The sequence below is a fragment of the Anopheles maculipalpis genome, chromosome 3RL, assembly GCF_943734695.1.
Source record: "Anopheles maculipalpis chromosome 3RL, idAnoMacuDA_375_x, whole genome shotgun sequence".
Lineage (NCBI taxonomy): Eukaryota > Metazoa > Arthropoda > Insecta > Diptera > Culicidae > Anopheles > Anopheles maculipalpis.
This window is the reverse complement of record NC_064872.1, coordinates 92,006,035-92,023,716: the sequence shown is the minus strand read 5'-3', so window position 1 is coordinate 92,023,716 and position 17,682 is coordinate 92,006,035. Positions and strand designations below refer to the sequence as shown.

The window sequence follows — 17,682 nt, the reverse complement described above, 5'->3', positions numbered from 1 at the left end:
GCATCGGTAGCCTCCTGAGTACATCAGCACGGATCCGTTTTGTTCCTAAGTCATTATTTTCAATAAGAATGCCTTCTGTACTCTATTTCTATGTTCACGCTCGTACTGCAAAACAGATAGACGCGCAGTCCTGGTACGTTTTGTATTATTTTAAGCTGATATCACTAGAATATTTTCATGATTCGTTCATTTTCCTCAGTCAGACATTAAGTATTAGTTAGAAACGTGTATTGGATAGGGACAAAGTGTAGATAGGATGTACTATAAACAAATAAGAGTTTTAAAATGCTTTTAAAAACGGGTAAATGAACGAGAACGATGGAATGCTGCGTCTCAAATTGTACTCACAGGGACCAGACCAACGAAAAAAACAATAATATCAGATAAAGCAACAGCATAGCCCAGAACCAGCAACTGATATCTTCTCAAGGAAACAAGTAAGACATTCGCCAAAAGTGCCTGATGATCAGAAGCAGAACGGAAAAGCAGATGCTGCTGCTACGCTTAGAGTCTTCACAAAAAGACATAGAGAGTAATCGGCCGTTTAAAACGCTACCCTTGTAATGGCGCACACCACGCCTATTGTAGTACTTAAGGAATAGATGTAGTAAAGTCTGGTAGGCTAGCTCATTCAACACGTCAGAAACGCGAGCGCAATCAAGTGTAAGTATCGATTGATTCCCTATGATGCTCTTCTCACTTACTGTTGCACAATAAAACACCAATTATTCAATTAAATGTGACTGTCAAAGTGTAATATTTTCACTTTCCTGTGCAGTTGAAAATATCATCTTCCTGATGACGCTCAGTTGAGTAATTCAGTATTGTGTTTACTAATTTGCACTTCCGCGATTCATTGTCAGCTGAACATTGTTCTTCAACCTAAATGGTGATAATGAGGTATCGTCACCGGCCTGACCAAACGCTTATTGTACCATTTTATGGCTCTTCGTTTTACATCTCACTCGTTATAGAAAAGATACAAGAACTCCAGACTTACCTGCACCGTCTATTCTCCACGAAGATGTGCCTATATGGCCACTAATGTTGATAGCGTATGTTTTGGACCTTGTCTGGTTTGCCGGATCACAATGCTATATAAATAAATAACAAAAGATCAGAAATAACAGGAATAACAGAAGAAGGTAAGAAAGATCAAACTTTAAGCCGAGCTGATACATCCAACAATATGAGCACTTCTGCTTCAGAAATTGCCACATCCATGGTTGGAGTATGCTGTTTTCTTTACGGGAGTTTATTTCCCTCATAGTTCGGGATGCACATCATATATAAAGTGATACATTAAGATTTTCTTCCCCTTTCTCGTACTTTTTTATATTTTGCTTCTTTTTTATCTCCGTTTCTCATGCTCGACATGCCACTTTATCGTCTCCCGTTCCAGCCAACACCATGGACAATCACAATAGAAAACGGAAGATAAGCACGCCGTAATACTCACTTCACACAATATTGCTCCCGGTGCTGCTTACTGCGGGTTTTGTGGCTTAGACCATTCAACGCTTAGAATCAGATGATCGTAACCATAACCATTGAGAACTTCGATCGCAGTTGCGGCATCGCGGCGAGAACGAAAATGAACGTAGGCAAAACCTTTGCACAGTCCAGTGCTTTTGTCGCGAGACAAAAACATCTTGGTGTGAGGCCCAAATTTCTTCACCAGTTCTTCCAGATCGGCCTCTGTCATGGCTTCTGACAGGTTCGAAATACGAATTGCACTGGTATCATCACGTCCACGCATCGCACCACCAATGCCGGCCTTGCCTTGTGTTTCCTTCATGTGTGGCGGAACATATTTGCCGGGTTTGCTGGATGTTGTCGTTTCGGGTACCGCTAAAATCCAAACAATTCAAAAAGCAAAATATAAGCTCACTCTTTCTCTCTCTCTCTCTCTCGATCCTTCAACCGTTTCGAATACTTACGAGCTGCCGCAGGTTTCGTCGGTTTGTCGAACGAACTGTTCTTGTACGGACAATGGAATGACCAGTGCTCTCCCTCGCAAGTACGACACTTGACGATGTTTTTCATCGAATCCAGGGCGTTCTCATTCTTCTGTTCCTCTTCCTTGTTCGTAATGAATTGCATGAAAACGTCTTCCGAAACCATGGTTGTTTGTGGGTTCGGACCCGGACGGTCGGTAGCCGAGTCGCCGAACTTGGCCAAGTTCTTTCGTCGGGCGACACACTTCGGCACCACAATGCGGCTGATTTTATACGTGCGCACCACCTTGATCTTCTTGTCATCCTTGTTGTACTTGTACTCGGTTACGATCTTTTGTCCATTTTCGATCACTTCCGATGGTGGTGGGAGCGACGCAGTGTCTGACTCGACCTCATCAGCCCACGAAGATTTAATATCGTCCAACGCTGGCATGGTGATGTTTTGTAAAGATAGCTGTAATCAGACAAACAATCGCATTAGAAAAAAGATTTTCCGGAAGACAAGAAACAGGCTGCATCGTGGATTTGACAACCCTGTTGTGCTTGGGAAAAGGAGAAACATCATATGCCACAGCAGCACCAGCAGCATGCGTGTGAAAGACTACCGGAAAAAGCTCTATTTTCCTTTGCATTGCACTAACTTCACGATTTCCAGTGCGCTACATCATTAATAAACACTTACCACTATCACTCACGATTATCAACGCTTTTCCGCAACGATAAATTGGTTATTTGTGGACTAAAATCGTAGCCGCAATGCGTCTTGATTTCGTCACCGAACTACAAATGGCAGATGGTTGTCAAAATTGACAACACAGTCACACACAAAACAGGAGCACAGAAGTATTTTGTTCGATTTTCATTTGTTATTGCACAATCAAATTACGTTATCTGTTAGAATTTTTGGTTTCGATTAGTAATAACGATACATGTTTATTTTACACCAAAATTGGCTAAAAATAAATGCCGACGATTATGGCTAGATACTTGATGTAATGTACACAATCTACATTTGTGCTGATTTCAACTTCATAGAAGCCGGAGACCGGTCTAGGTGTCAATAGGTAGTACACATATCAAACATGCCGAAATAGTATCGATAGCTAGTGGTCTAGCGGTAAATTATGGACGAGTTTAACTATTCAGCCTTGCATTTAAATAAACTCTTGGCCGAAGGGTGTTTTGGAAGGTAAATAGAAATGGAAGCATAAGGCAGAGTTATTTATAATTCTTCAATTTTCCCACAGTTTCATAGGTTTATACCAATACTACGATGAGTACGTCGTTATTAAAAGTATTCCTTACGATAGTTCAGATTATGCGTACACGGCCGTTTTAAAAGAGCACACGATTCTTTCCCAAATTAGACATCCACGAATCATACAATATATGGGGTACTTTCAGACTTCCAGCAGCTGGAATATTGTGCTGGAGTTTGCAGAGCGAGGTAATTTGGCTACGTTTATAGAACGACGCTCGGCCGACCGAGCTTTTCTGAACCAACACACCGTGATGGTGAAATTTGGCGATATAGCAGACGGGCTTATCTATCTACATCAGAGAAACGTTATTCACCGTGACCTAAAGCCTGCCAACGTACTCATCTGTGCGGACAATCGATTGAAATTAGCCGATTTTGGAATCTCAAAAATTATGCACGATGACGACTGCAACCGGACAATTGTCGGAACACCTCTTTATATGGCACCCGAAGTGGCTTCCGGCAAAGACTATGATTACAAGAGCGATGTATGGGCGTTGGGCATAATTTTATACGAACTGTGCATGCTGGAACATCCTTTCGTGAAGGCCGTCGCAACTGGACGGAAGCAGAAATTTCGCGTGCCACAAATTGATTGGAAACGATTTGGATACTCTTCGACCATGCAGCTGCTATGTGATATGATGATACAGAAGGATCTGACAAAGCGATGGAAGTTGGAGGACATTTTCAAGAATTTTCACGTTCAACAATTAATCAATCGTACGACCATTTAGTATAACTTTTCCCGTGTATTTCACATACTTCTCGACCACACTTTGACCAACTGATCGTAAAATGTATCTGTTCCTATCGGAGCTCTTAGTTGGCTTCGGAGTCGTTGTTACCTAAAGTGGATAGAAAGTAGAATAAAACATTTGTTCATTACTAACTGCATTTTTCCGTTCATTGTCGAAGCCCTGTGTGGGATAGGTTAGAGTAAATTAGAAGCCGTTACCGTTCAGCATGTCGCCAGTTATTTGACCAGATTGTAGCATGCGGTTTAGCCGTTCAACTTCGTGCAGGTTCGTGGCTCGCTTAATCGCTTCCTTAATTTTCTGTATATCTGCCGGGCTAGCGTTCTGCACTACTTGCTTTTCCGGCGAACTAGCACCGCCCGCTCCGACAGGTAACGCTAGTTTCGCTTTTCGCACGATTTCCTTGTGCATTTCTTTTCCTTTCTTCGACTTGAACAGCTGGTTCGCTGCTTCACGCTCTTTCTGTCGAATCTTGCGGAAATCTAAGAGCCGCAGATTAGGGAAACGGAAAGCAACGTACTCACGATAGTGTTGCTTGGTTGATACGGGATTCGTTAGCAGGCTAAGCGTCTCCAGATTCGGCAGCTTTGTTAGTGGTTCCAGGTCACCGAGCTCCTGTATGTTATTGCCGGTCAAAATAACGCTCTGAAGGTTGGGAAGCGACTCGTGTAGATTTTCGCTTATTCTTCTGCAAGTGAACAAGAAGCCATCAGCTGTGATAATATTCAAGAAGCCTAATCCGAGGCAGCCATACACAATCCGGTTGTTATTGAGGAGAAGACATTTCAGCCTAGGAAGCCGGGGGAATCCGTCCAGCTTACGAATATCGTTATCAGAAAAGTCAATCGTGTCGAACTGATCCAAAGTGGCGCCCATATTTTCGATTTGCGGTATTTTGTAGCCTGAAAGCGGACCGCAATGTGTGTTTGAACATGGAACACAGCGATGTACGCGGCTCATTCAACTTACCACGTAAATCCAGTTCTCGATCACGACATGGATTCATGTACTGCATGGATTGGTTTATCAAATCTGGCGTAAGTTTAACCATTTTCAATTGTTTATATGTGCGATGGAGGGAGCAAAATAACACGCCGATAAATGTTTATGTTTGCAATCTGACGCTTCTCGATCCGCAATAAAACGCTCGAAACGCTTCATCGCTTCATTTTACTGCCGCTCACGATGATTAAAGCAAAGATGGGGTCGCAATCGCAACGGCTGTCAGATGACCGGTATCTTCCGTCAAACATCGCTATTGTTTTTCGCGTTAAGTTAAACCGTACTCAGGAACAATTGGCATTCGCCGATTTGTTTAGATACATATTTTTTCGTTTTATTTTAAACACGTTTTATCTTAGCTTAAGCTGTGGCGAAAGATGTAAAGCTTAAAATATCTTTCATCTATTGATTTCTAGCGAATCCTCCTTAAAGGGGCTATCTCATCTCTATCCACCTTTGAATGTTGGCAGTTGACGTGCATCGTTTATGTGCCGTAGTTGACAACTCGCAATAACAGCAAGCGAGAAGCTTTGGATGAGAAAGAAGTCGGGGCGCTTGGATTCACCAAAAATATTTACACTTTTTAGCTCATCGTTCACATCGTTCGGTTATCGTCCTCATCATCAGTGCGAAAGGCGCGCAAAGCTAAAACGGTATTCTGCGGCCAGAGTTTGAAAGACAATCTCGCTAAAGCGAGCGCGCTGGCATCATCCGACGGAATAATTTACTTGGCGTGGACTAACACCGACTCGATGGAACTGATTAACACAGACGCAGTAAGTAATGAAAGTTTACGTTCGAGCCAGAAAGGGTCACTTACGCATGCTTGTGCATCTCTCGCATTGTCTAGAAGCCGAAATCTGCATCCAATGTACAGAAGGAGGAACTGGTGCTTATATTCGAGGAATATCAACAGAAGGGCAAGCTGGAAAACTTGGATGACAGCAAAGAGCGTCAAAGGTTTTGGATGGAAGCGACGCAACGTTTGAACAAAATCGACGGTGGCACAGTGAAATCGTGCTCGAAATGGGTAAAGTATTGGGCGGACGTGCTGATCAACCTGCGCCGCAAATGTCGGCTAGTGGTGGAAGGCCGCTCGAAGCGCATCGGTCCAACACCGTTCGAGGTGCGCATCATGCGTGTGGGCAACCTGTACGATGTGCTCGAACAGTGGACGAAGGCCGTCGAAAACGGCAGCGAGATGAGCACGATGCAGACTGTCGAAGAAGATTACTATCCGGAGGACACCGGTGTGCAGAAGGAAGAAATAGTGGTGGAAAACTATACAGAAGATCCGCTGGACGAAGAGTTTGTGGCCACCTTTGCCAAACCTGAGGAAGAGACCGCACAACAAACCGTCACCACCCAGTTGCACATAAGAAAACACTCATCCGAAGCCTACAAACCGATGGTCAGTACCTCCACGGCGGAGTATCTAGAACTAACGACCCTGCAAAATGCAACGAGTGAATTTTTACGGCCCAAGACTAGCCTGCCGCAGTCACAACCGCAGGCTCGGCTGAAGGAGAGTCTGAAACGTACTACAGAAAAGCTGGAAACCGTGATGAAGAAGCGAAAAATTGATGACTCCCAGTTTGCCATTGCCCAGGCCCTCACGAACATGTCCGCCGCAATATTGGCCCTTTCGACGAGCCTCAACGATTTGGCTCATGCGCTCTCGAACGGCACCATGCCGTGAGCTGCGGCACAACGAATAAGCCTGCGTAAGTACTGCAACTACGTTAATTACTGGTTAAGGGAATGTGCCACAATGTATGGATGAAAATTATTATTTGTATTATTTTGACTATATGTGTGTGTATGTGTTTGTATATGTGTACGACCGACAGAGAGATTCCCGTGAGCAGAACCAGAGCGACGACACGAAGGTACACGAAATAAATGTATCGGTTTATTTCATAATTTACAGTCATTCTTTTCATACAGGTATCACAATAATGTTTTCAGTTTTTAATGTAATAAAGTAAACGCAAGGAAAGTGTGGTCATTCCCGTCCCGTGCGTGGACGGAGTGCGACTATCACACCACAACTTAGTCTATACTATAACTTCTCCTATTGCGGGCGTCCCTTACGATTCGTACGCTTCTTACACTCTAAGTCTGCTACGCGTATTGTATTTGAACAAATTCAAAACAAACAAAAAAGCATTACATATATATGGCTCCCGAAGGGTAAAGAAAGTGAATATACAAACTGCAGACGGTGGAGGTCCTGGGTAGCCCCCACGGGTGTGTGACATGATGGGGGCGCAGCACATGCGCGACCCAAAAGCGGTGTCGGTTCTGTTTTTTTCGTCCTTCTTCTTCAAATTTCACTTACACGTCGGGAATATGATATCACTTTGGCTTATCTCTACCAATGCAAAATTCTTCCAATATCTGTTCGAACAAAAGAAATCCAATGCGAGCGTTCGCTTCAGCTGTTGTAGCTCCACGGAAGATAAAATCATCAATACACACCGGATTCAGTGGCGGATCAAGATGTTTGGAGGCGGAAATGGGGACCAACACCATCCAGTAGCGGATCTCAGTCTGAATAAAGTTTGGGGGGTGAAATGGAATTGACCTACTGAACCGAGGCCCCTTCGTGAGGTTTTGTTCGTGATTGTTCAAGACCGAGGAAGCAGAGGGGGGCATCCTACAATTCTAATGCATTGAACAGGAGGGAGGGAGGGGGTGTGGTTGCGGACTGACTATCCAGCTACATGGTATAAGCAAATCTAGTAAGCCATTCGATGGCCGGTGTGACCTTAGAAGGTCGTTAACATGCACTGCACATCTTTATATAACGAATGGTTCAACGTTGAAAGGATTCCTCTTGCCGGCGAGGCCTCCTTGTGAAGCTACTCTCAAGCGAGGTCCCCTTCTGACCGGCGTAGTCCCTGGCGGCCGCCCACTGCGCCGCCGCTGACCGGGTTATGTGTTAACTTAATCCGCCACTGACCGGGTTATGTGTTAATGGCTAAACGAGATAGACCTAGACACACAACAGACAAAAACTCACGAACGACTAAAGAGTACTACTAAGAGCAAATATATGGAGGGCAGTGTCGAATATTTCACAGAAATGATTTAAGAGAACGACACACGGTAAAGCGCAGAGATTCACCACAAACAAAAGGGTTCTCACGCACTGGGCGAGCAAAGTGTGTCTCGTGGTCGTGGCAGTAATTGGTTAGGGAAAATCAACTACAAGAGACGCAGGTGGGTTACGCTATACGCTAGAAAGGCACGGCGGGTGGCTAACCACGCGAACAGTAATGTTGTAAAATCACATATGGCCCGCGATTCGCCGCGTGTGTCCTCCTGCTGGCGTGGTGCTGAGTTGAGTTGAAATCTGGCTGAGCTGGGCGTGAGAAGAGGCGGTAAGACAGGCGTCCCTTACCGCTTGCAGTTGTCGTAGAACGAGTAAGAACCGCGGCTGGCAATGTCGGCGTACTCGCGCTTCGGAGCACACAGTTTGTTCGGGTACTCAATGTTCCGTTTCCTGGGGGAAGAACGAACCAACAATTAGACGTCAGTGTACAAGCGTGATTGTGAGTTACCGCTACTGGCCGAGAGGTAACTTACTCTCGTGACGGCATCTGCATCGTTTCGACTTGTATCGATTTCACGTACAGATGGCTGTTGCACCAGAACAGGCACAACGTGGTTGGCTCCAGTACGTTCATGTCATGTGTCCAGGCCAGCTCAACTTTCCGTATGCGATCACCAAGGTCGTGCGGGTTGGTGACCACCACCTGATAGGTTGTGCCGTGCTCTAACCGGGCCGTCCCTTTTGGTGTCAGATCGATGTTCCGCAGTGCGCCTCGCTCGGAAAAGATACCTGCCGTTAGATGGCCCTGAACCCAAGGTTCAGCTACCTTCGGTTTCGCCAACTCCACCGTAAATCGATAATGACGCTCTGTAGGAGTCGGGAGAACGTTTGCGTTTAGAAGTTGAATTTACAATAGTTCACACAGTTGAGAACTTGTGGAAACTTACGGCAGAATGGGAAATCGCGTCCCGTGGCAAGGAAGTATTTTCCCGGTTGTGGGGCTACTGGTACGCTGGACGAACCGCTGATAACATCATTCTCGGATACATTCTGTCGGGTGGTGGTGATGGGCAGCGAGGCATGATAGCCCATCAGTGCACAGTTACCTGACGTGCACTTGAAACAGTTGCCGCTGAGGAAATGCTGATAAGACGGGCATCGATGAGCTGTGAAAATGAAGACATGAAGATAATACAAAATGAGCTTCCAGCTTGAATAGCTGTAGTGTGACATTTCTGATCACTTACCAACATACGGACACTTGCCGTTGATGCTGTCAATAAAGAGTTTGATCGCGCGGATATGATTACAGGCGAGCAGAACCCGCGAGGCCTCCTCAATGCCATCCTTGATCAGTGTCAGTGGAATGGTAGCGGCACCTTCCTGTGACAACGCGCAACCGGGCTGTTCCTTGCCGTTGTTAGGATAGAAATCTAGATGGCCACAGGCGTGTGACATACCGTAACCTGGAATCTCTAACCGGAACACACTTCGTCCATCGGTGTGGATAACATCAACAAGCGTTGCATCGCTTGGATCAAGCCGCACAATTGGTCCCATTCCTTGGAAGTACGGTTCAGCCGGATCGAGTCCTGTTATACGGCCCAGCCCCGGTATACGTTCACCGGCGTACGCTGCCGTGTGTGCTCCTAGAGAATGGCCAATCAGATGTACATCTTCCGGCTGTAGTCCTCGATACTCTTGCAGTTTCCGAATGAGATAGGCAATTTCTAATCCGACTAGACGCGTGTTGGCCGTTGCTTGTGTATAGAGAGGCAACGAGCCACCTGCCCAGTCTACCACGATCACGTTCAGACTTCCACGGGTGATGAGTTCGTCGCGCATCTCAGACACCCAGTTCGAGAGCGGTGTGTCGATAAACCCGTGTATGATGAATTTGGTCGCCCAGTCCGGATTGAAGTGTGACTTCATGATGGTGTCTTTCGTTTCCGCCTGTAATAGTTGTCCATCGGTTGGGTTCTTTTCGGTGTACAAGATGAAGCGTGTGTTGATGACACTCCGCGGTAGTGGAAACACATTAAACGGTCGGAAGATCAGGTGGTACCATTCCTTGGTGATGTTCAGACAGCCCAAATCGCCGTAACATCGTGTCATATTCTCATCTGCAAGCGTAAAGCAGAGATGCAATGACATCGCTGGCAGTTAGAAGAATGGTTCGAGGTGGCGTATTTAGGTTACCAATGACACGTTTGACCCGATTACTCGCTCAACTAATCTGTTGCTACCAATTATCACAGTGCGACCTTCGCGCGTACAGCATCGATCGTACTGGAACCAAATTTCCACTCATGCCTTGGGACATCTTCATGGAAATTAAGGTGTGAAAAATGAAGGTTGTCCAACCTGCGTACTTTAACGGTCGGGAGCGGGAGCAATGAGGAAAGCATTATAAAGTGCAATCTTTGCCGGTTGCGGAGATGCTCAAATCGCTCACCATCGATACAGACGAATGCAACTGATTCTCAGCCTTGCTGTTTACGGTGCGGGAATTTCAACAACGGAGATTGAAAGCGATGGAAGCCGGTAATCGAGGCATGGCACGAGTCCGTTACCCAACGTTTCATCTCGAAAAACATTCCCACCCGTACGGGGGGAGAAAAACTGAGCAACGTAACTAGGGCACCGTGGCGTAGAGACGAGTTTTTTCTGTCCAATAACAAACGACACAACGAACAGCAAGAAAAAATCTTGATTTTGGGTTTTTATTAATTTATTAACGACTATTGCCATTGTTTGGCGTTTCGGAGCGCTAGATGGAGACGTGTTACTTGCAAGTACTCAAAGTACTAGAGAAGGATTTGTGCGCGCAGAAAATACCACCGTGTCCACATTCACCACATGGTTGATTACGAACACACAAAAGGCTCATAATTAGCTCGCTTCATTCACTAAGCCTTCTGATCTTACAAAAGGTGCACGTTGTAAATGAATGGATGTCGCCACCGCGTGGTATATGCATTAGAAACCATGTGGGTTCCCGCTCGATGAGTCGATAAAATAACGCTCGCACCGTTTCGAACAAAAATCGACCAGCAGGTAGCGTGATTAAAATCTATGTCAAGAAAGCATAGGAGATCACCACCTGACCTTGGGACGCATATTGTGTGGCTGTGAAGACAGAAGAGCAAACGGTCGAGAAGCGTACGGAACCTCTCAACAGTTGATGGCGTTCCAAGTCGAACAGCGACCTCCCTCTCTGTGTTCACCCGATCTTCGATGGCATTCAGAAGCAGAGCAAAAACATCATGTCTTTCCGCAACCCTTGTGTAGCCTTTGTTCGTTTGGAGGAGTTCTTTTGCTATCACATTCCGGGCATACTTACATGGCAACCAGGGAAGGTTGATGTTGTCCATTCGGGCCCAGTTGAGCGCATCTAGGGGACCTGCCAGGCCGGGATCAACCGAGCAGATGATGCTTATAGCTAATAATGATGAAGCTAGAAAGCTCAACATCGTTTTGGTGGGTCTGCAAATTGAGGAACGAAAAACAATAAAGTGACATCGTTAGTGTGGAAACGTGCGATAACAACTTAATGGCTAACGAAATCATGACAGACACAATCATGTACACGCACAGCTACTTCTTTACATTAGCGGGGCGCGTTTCAATAATAAATTGTTAGAAATCAGCAAGACGGAAAATCGACACCCCTGCTTTAAACCCTGACAAAAGATGACGCGTACTCCCCACCTCGAATCTCCAACTGATCAACCAACTGTGACTGTTAAGTTCCCCCCCCCCCCCCCCCTTTTGTTATCGACAGAACGACAATAAAGGGAAGCACGGTGACAGGTGTGATCATTAATAATCATGCTGCACCGTTGCGCGATGACGACGAGGACCCAGCAAGAGAAGATCCCGTATCGACAGCCAATCAACGAAACGGTCCGATCAAGCCGGTTCAGCGAGTTGAATGTTCGAGTTCATATCAGCTCGTATAGGGTTTCGTTCGCACACTCCCTAAGATTACCCCTGATCGACAGTCACCTCCTGCTAGCCGGTGACGACAGCTTGCCAGCTTCAAATATTTGGAAAGGTCGACTGGTTCTTCCCCTTCCCCGCACTGGACACACTGGTTCGGACAAGCGTGAAACTCTGTTTTTGGTAAACATTCTTACATCTTCGGGAAGCTGCTGAGAGCTCGAGGGCTAAAAGATGAGGAAACGACAAATTTCTGTGCGATCGACGCAGTTATAAGCACTGTGCATACGAATTAGAACAATCTCCCCTCGTGCTGGCTCATTCAGAGTTTCATTTGCATGTTTTGATTTTGCAGACTCAATTCGCTAAACGTGTCGTACCGATGGTCGTGTGTAGAATTAGTCGACGGTTTAATAAGTATCGTGTGTGCGCGCGCGCACAAACAATTGAAGCACTCATTTCACAATCGCTGTCACCAGTCGCTGGTCCACGTCGGTTCAAATGATTCATTAAGCGGATTGAGAAATTCACTGCAAGCGGCTGTGTGTGCACGATCGGAGAACCTGGATCGCTTGATCGACGTCAATTTAATGAACGCTTGAATGGAGCATCCAATGACGATGCATATATACAATTCCTGGGCCTCTGATGGCAGATTGGTGACTGAACTTATGGGTGATCAAGAGCTCGCCATGCAGAAGGGGAGAATGAAAAAACGACATACACACAGATTCAGATTCAATCACTAGCTTTCAGGCGTACCTGAGAAAGTAAAATCAAGTTGCAATTGAGCGTTGATTGCGCGATTGGCAGCAGATCCCGACCCAGGCCGGCATTTACTGTTGGTGCGAAAAGAAAGTCGATCGGCCAGTGGTGGGCCCGATCCGTTGATGGTGGGAGCTTTTAAACGTTATGCACCCGTCCATAAGAGGGTTCGCTCTATGGCGGCGCTTGTTTTGCAATTAAATAATACCTAATGCCTCCACTCGGCATGCTCCCGAGCGCTGAATCAGTTCCGATGTCGTAGTCGAATGCGGAAAACATTCCCAACGGTGGAATGATTGCTAAATTAATTAAATTTCGACTAGGACGGTTCGATTAGTTAGATGAGAAGGAACGGTTTATTGTGTTGTCGTTGATCGTACTTTCCTTCACCGGTGACTGGCACAACATGTGCCATAATTTATTGTCCACTGGTAAAAACAGCTTACACCTACAGCTAGGTGCACACTGTTTGACAAGAGTGATAATTTTATGTAAGTGTGTCGAGCAAAAACATCGGCGACCGCTTTTGCCTGTGTCGCCTGCATCACCTAAATAAAAGACTTGTGCGAGTGGGCTATGCAAAATAGGCGATGAACCTGAAAAATTCTACAGGAACGTTGCTACGGGGGTGCAACGTAAGTATCTTTTTCTTCTTGGCTTAACGACCTTCTAGGTCATGCCGACAGTCGAATGACTTAATAGACTTGCTTATACTACGTAGGTAGATAGTCAGTCCTCACTACTGGGGAACGGTCCGGATCCGGGGACATTAATTAATAATTTATATTTCACATTCCGGTACATGGCCAGTTGATTTATTAATTTTCCTTTCTGGTCGAATAATTTCTTCGATTGCGGTTGCCCAACTGCAAGGGCCCTATGTTGCAAACATGAAAGCCACCCTATTTTCGCGTGCCCCGCAAACAAATGCACTCGATCGAACAAAATTTGTGGCCAGTTGAGCATGCTCACAAGCACATTCATACATACACATACACACATACAAAACATACCAGCAAAAGGTGAAAATAAATCGGAGCAAATTGCTCCGAACCGACCGACCGACCGACTGTTTGCGGCCATCGTCCGCAGTGAGCATCGCGCACCTGTTTAGGTGCGGATTATATCATCCCGGTGTGCGGCCAGCAGCCGGCACCACAAGCAGGTTAAAGTGTGCGGCCGAGCCGCTCTGTAACTTTGCAAGCAGTCAAGCACGAGAAGAAGGGTATATGTGTTACCCGTGCGTACGTTACAGGCCACCTGTCACAGATTGACATAGTTTGGCCCTGAGTCCTACCGACCTACTACTGTTTGTTTGTTGTCTTTGAACTGCATTTGATGGAAACTTGCCGAACTGAGCCGCATTTCGGTGCACTCAATGTGCATGTCTAGCGACCTTTTTTGTAATCAAACGGTGTCTTCGAAAAAGAGGACAAAAGACTCGCGAACAACCATGCTGTGAGCGCTGAAAAGAGGTGCAGATTCACAGGATGAAATAATGTACTCGTCTCTTTTTTCGGTAATAGCATTCGCTTATGAAACGCTAGTGTGTCCCTGAAAAGCCATACAGTGGCCTCATCATAGCAAGTCACGCAAACCCTACACTGTGTTTACTGTGGTATCGCCGGCCAAGGTGTAAGGCTTCTGTTGTCGGGTTGCATGCAGAAAATTGACATTGCGAAGCAACAATCCTCTTCACGCTTGCAACACAGTCTCTAATGTTCACTCGCACCCTGCAGGTGTGCTTGTCAACCATCAACCAGGCCGTTCGATGGAGACACTTTGCTCGTTAATCTAGTCATACCGACACTTCCCTACTTCCTTGCACTTGTCAGGATCAATAATGGCCTATCACAAAACACGTCAAAGTGAAACCCGGTTCGTGATCATTTTCCCACTTCCTTCCTGTGGGCTGCTCGACGGGCACTTCCAGTCCAGTCTTCCGTTTCCTGTCATTAGCGTAGACAAAATTGAACCTGTTTCCCGTTGACTTTAAAGACACATTAAAAAAATAAAACATACACACACGAACAGATCGCATTTTCAAATGATCGTCGCATAAGCACCCACGACCTACACTCACACACACACACACACACACACGAACAGATCGCATTTTCAAATGATCGTCGCATAAGCACCCCCGACCTACACTCACACAAACACGTACGAAGACACCCCTTTTTCCACGCAACCTCAAGCGACAATCGATGAGCGATCAAGCACACTAGCCTTGCCATTACAGACACCCCTCAGAGAGTCGTCTCGTTTTCAATTCGAATCGCGTCCTCATGACTTGTTTGAACGGGGGTTTGTTCGCGTGAAAAAGCTTCGAGAAGAAACGATCGAGCAGTCGCCTTCGGTGGGTTGAAGTTGTTCTAAATGTTGTCGTTTGCTCGTACACTCGTACCTTGCACGATACATGAGCGCATGATTCAAAAATTGGGTCGAGTTGTCGAAAAAGAAGCCTCTCCCTAGCCGATTGTTGCGACTGGTTATTTACTTACGGGGAGCAGCAATGTGGTAAAAAAGAGCTGCGAAAGAGTGGGTTCATCTTCGGTTCATGATTTGCAAAACTGTTCATCAATGCTTGAACACCTCTTGTCGACTCGAAACGTAAACAAACGTTGCGTAAATGCTTCACTAGACCTGTTCGACTCGATCTGCCTCGAGTGATCTGCCCCGTCATTCTTCCACAGTACAAACCCGGCACTAATGAAAGTGAAACTGAACCATTCTGTTCCACTGGAGGGTCACTAGCTTTTTCTACAACCGTTCGGGCGTTGGGGAATCTTTTTTATCGTAATTCTGTATATTCTCAAATGCTGCGATACTTACGTTTAAGAAAAAATGCATCAAATCTGCAGAATCTCACTCGGTGAAGTGAGTGTGAGTAATAGCTGGTGGCCACGACAGTGCCACGGGAAACTGTTTCGCGTGGTTCCGAATGCTCGTGTGTTTTGCGTGGCGTTTAATACAGTTGACCGCTACAGGTTTCGCAGGACCCCGTGTACTGGACGGGTAGCTGTACACAAATGCACCGTTTTGGAAAAGGGGAAAAGAGAGAAGACAGAGAGATATAGTAATATCCCCCAAGTTTTGCGATGCACGCACTCTGGCAGGTGAAATTTCCCCGCCTACGGGGAATATAAGATAGACGTAATGTGACCACCGTCGTTGCAGCCGTAACTTGGTAGCATCAATTTCACGCGTTTAAAATCACTCTTTTATCGGTCGGCCAGATCGGTGGTGTCCCTTTTGGTTCCCACTGGCGCAGCGCCAATCGCAAAACGATCGAACGAGAAATATCGCACAATGACGCGTGCGCGTGACTTGGAACGATGTTTCGAAATCTGTTTTCTGGCTATATGCACTTTTTGTTTCCATACATTTTTCCTACTCGCTGCAACCTTTCTCTATTGAACACACTAACACAGACACACCCGAATAAGGCTATACTATGGTGCAATTGCGGTCGCAACGCGTCCTTGTCCGTCTGTTTGTCGATCTGTCGAGAAGCTTCACTGTGCTTGAAAGTATACACCAATCAACCTTCGTTGAATATCCTTTTCCTATCAAGGTCCTTGCCAAGTGAACACATTCACAGAGTATTAGTTACGAGTAGCACAAGTGATCGCGATCTTCGGTATATACGTGCATTTTTTTATAGTGTGTGAACGAACCATATCCTCAATCAATATTCATTCATACACTCAACATAAGAACGTCCCGTTATGTGAAGCCTCATGATACTTTGAGCACTGTTTTCCACAATGTTTTTAATGTATTATGAACGTTACACTTCCTCCTATGCACCAACACAATCACGGTTTAATCTACTAGCCCCGTATGTAACGGAAAACGCAACCAAACTCACTCTCACGGCTGTTGGATGAACGTGAAAAACGGAGGTGTGCGCCCAGCGCGAAAAACTTCTACGACGTTTGCACACTTTCACTGTCTGCGATCGAATGAGTCGTCCGTGGTGGATTCTCCCCAACATCATATAAGATATTTCACCCCTTCCAGCGCATGCTTCCAGCTGGTTCTCTGGCAGGCGTATGGAATTCATCAGTTGAGTGAGCATTGCCGACTCGCTTACGCTCTCACTCGTTCGGCATTGCTGTGAGAAGCTTGAGCTTAAGAGAGTTAACCCTTGAAGTGCGGTATGCAACACTTTGAAGGTAAGCCGTTGGGGTGGGGGTGTGCTTTTTTCCCCTCAAACAAAATACTGCTTAAAAATGGCCCAAACGGCTTTGGTAATTTATGAATAAGCTAAGTAGAAGAAGTCATCAATTTCTTGCAACTCATAGAAACATTTCTCGTCTAGTCGGTGCATCCGAAACAATGAAGATGCATAATGTGCGATCGATACATTTCCATGTGTCCCAACGTGTCCAGATTAGCCTAACGCAATCAACGCGTCGAAGTGCATTAATCCAGCACCGGCACAAAAGTTCCGCAACCGGGCGGTAGGATACAAGGAGGCTCGTCCTGTGGAAGTGGACGTTCATTTTACTTGCTAATATGGCACCGGTTGGTCGACGGATTCGATTTCCATTCGCGGACCACCGTGCTTAGGTTAAAAATGTCACATTAGTATGGAATTTGGAAAGATGTTCAAAGCCAACGGCTTTAGTGAACCAACGGACGCAAGCTGTGCGTGTGTTTGCCGTGGCCTTGATTTCCAATACCTGGTTTGAGTCGGCGAAGATGAACAGACGATACAAACAAACCTGTGTTAAGCGATATTGCCGAACATCAGAAACGTTGTCAAGTGTTCGGTTCCGTCCATGACAGCGGCGGAAATAAAGGTGGAAATCAAGAGGTTCGTAACCTTACACCTCACATTCATCTAATCGGTTGGTAAGCCGTACAATTGATCATCGTCTGCACATCCAATGTGATCGTGGCATTAAGTAAGCCCAAACTGCACCT

At 46.0% G+C, this 17,682-nt stretch overlaps 5 protein-coding genes across 5 annotated transcripts; 2 read left to right on the top strand and 3 right to left on the bottom strand.

Moving 5' to 3' along the window:
• Positions 1–1,396: 1,396 nt before the first annotated feature.
• On the bottom strand, positions 1,397–2,404 carry LOC126562797 (eukaryotic translation initiation factor 3 subunit G). Its single transcript, XM_050219379.1, has 2 exons — positions 1,941–2,404; positions 1,397–1,851 (listed from the first exon to the last, which is right to left on the bottom strand). The coding sequence occupies exons 1-2, from the start codon at positions 2,389–2,391 to the stop codon at positions 1,487–1,489; spliced, it is 816 nt and encodes a 271-aa protein (XP_050075336.1). The 5' UTR covers positions 2,392–2,404; the 3' UTR covers positions 1,397–1,486.
• Positions 2,405–3,021: 617 nt separating this feature from the next.
• LOC126563675 (serine/threonine-protein kinase Nek7-like) lies at positions 3,022–3,991 on the top strand. The gene is made up of 2 exons (XM_050220319.1): positions 3,022–3,147; positions 3,206–3,991. Exons 1-2 carry the CDS (start codon positions 3,083–3,085, stop codon positions 3,954–3,956), a joined length of 816 nt encoding a protein of 271 aa, XP_050076276.1. The 5' UTR covers positions 3,022–3,082; the 3' UTR covers positions 3,957–3,991.
• Positions 3,979–5,132, bottom strand: LOC126562869 (probable U2 small nuclear ribonucleoprotein A'). The gene is made up of 4 exons (XM_050219464.1): positions 4,947–5,132; positions 4,732–4,879; positions 4,178–4,665; positions 3,979–4,067 (listed from the first exon to the last, which is right to left on the bottom strand). The coding sequence occupies exons 1-4, from the start codon at positions 5,026–5,028 to the stop codon at positions 4,042–4,044; spliced, it is 744 nt and encodes a 247-aa protein (XP_050075421.1). The 5' UTR covers positions 5,029–5,132; the 3' UTR covers positions 3,979–4,041.
• Positions 5,133–5,465: 333 nt separating this feature from the next.
• Positions 5,466–6,723, top strand: LOC126562734 (uncharacterized). Its single transcript, XM_050219310.1, has 2 exons — positions 5,466–5,755; positions 5,830–6,723. The coding sequence occupies exons 1-2, from the start codon at positions 5,732–5,734 to the stop codon at positions 6,676–6,678; spliced, it is 873 nt and encodes a 290-aa protein (XP_050075267.1). The 5' UTR covers positions 5,466–5,731; the 3' UTR covers positions 6,679–6,723.
• A 1,443-nt stretch (positions 6,724–8,166) lies between these two features.
• Positions 8,167–15,677, bottom strand: LOC126561969 (pancreatic triacylglycerol lipase-like). The gene is made up of 6 exons (XM_050218366.1): positions 15,583–15,677; positions 11,381–11,523; positions 9,285–10,160; positions 8,985–9,203; positions 8,571–8,904; positions 8,167–8,487 (listed from the first exon to the last, which is right to left on the bottom strand). The coding sequence occupies exons 2-6, from the start codon at positions 11,508–11,510 to the stop codon at positions 8,382–8,384; spliced, it is 1,665 nt and encodes a 554-aa protein (XP_050074323.1). The 5' UTR covers positions 11,511–11,523; positions 15,583–15,677; the 3' UTR covers positions 8,167–8,381.
• Positions 15,678–17,682: the final 2,005 nt, after the last annotated feature.

Coding starts and splice junctions, on each gene's coding strand:
- LOC126562797 (XM_050219379.1), bottom strand. CDS start 2,391: ATGCCAGCGTTGGACGATATTAAATCTTCGTGGGCTGATGAGGTCGAG. Junction 1,852..1,940: donor GACGAAACCTGCGGCAGCTC/GTAAGTATTCGA, acceptor TTTGGATTTTAG/CGGTACCCGAAACGACAACA.
- LOC126563675 (XM_050220319.1), top strand. CDS start 3,083: ATGGACGAGTTTAACTATTCAGCCTTGCATTTAAATAAACTCTTGGCC. Junction 3,148..3,205: donor GCCGAAGGGTGTTTTGGAAG/GTAAATAGAAAT, acceptor ATTTTCCCACAG/TTTCATAGGTTTATACCAAT.
- LOC126562869 (XM_050219464.1), bottom strand. CDS start 5,028: ATGGTTAAACTTACGCCAGATTTGATAAACCAATCCATGCAGTACATG. Junction 4,880..4,946: donor TCGAGAACTGGATTTACGTG/GTAAGTTGAATG, acceptor GTCCGCTTTCAG/GCTACAAAATACCGCAAATC. Junction 4,666..4,731: donor CTCAATAACAACCGGATTGT/GTATGGCTGCCT, acceptor GTTCACTTGCAG/AAGAATAAGCGAAAATCTAC.
- LOC126562734 (XM_050219310.1), top strand. CDS start 5,732: ATGGAACTGATTAACACAGACGCA. Junction 5,756..5,829: donor AACTGATTAACACAGACGCA/GTAAGTAATGAA, acceptor CGCATTGTCTAG/AAGCCGAAATCTGCATCCAA.
- LOC126561969 (XM_050218366.1), bottom strand. CDS start 11,510: ATGTTGAGCTTTCTAGCTTCATCATTATTAGCTATAAGCATCATCTGC. Junction 9,204..9,284: donor CGGCAAGTGTCCGTATGTTG/GTAAGTGATCAG, acceptor TCATTTTCACAG/CTCATCGATGCCCGTCTTAT. Junction 8,905..8,984: donor ACGCGATTTCCCATTCTGCC/GTAAGTTTCCAC, acceptor CGACTCCTACAG/AGCGTCATTATCGATTTACG.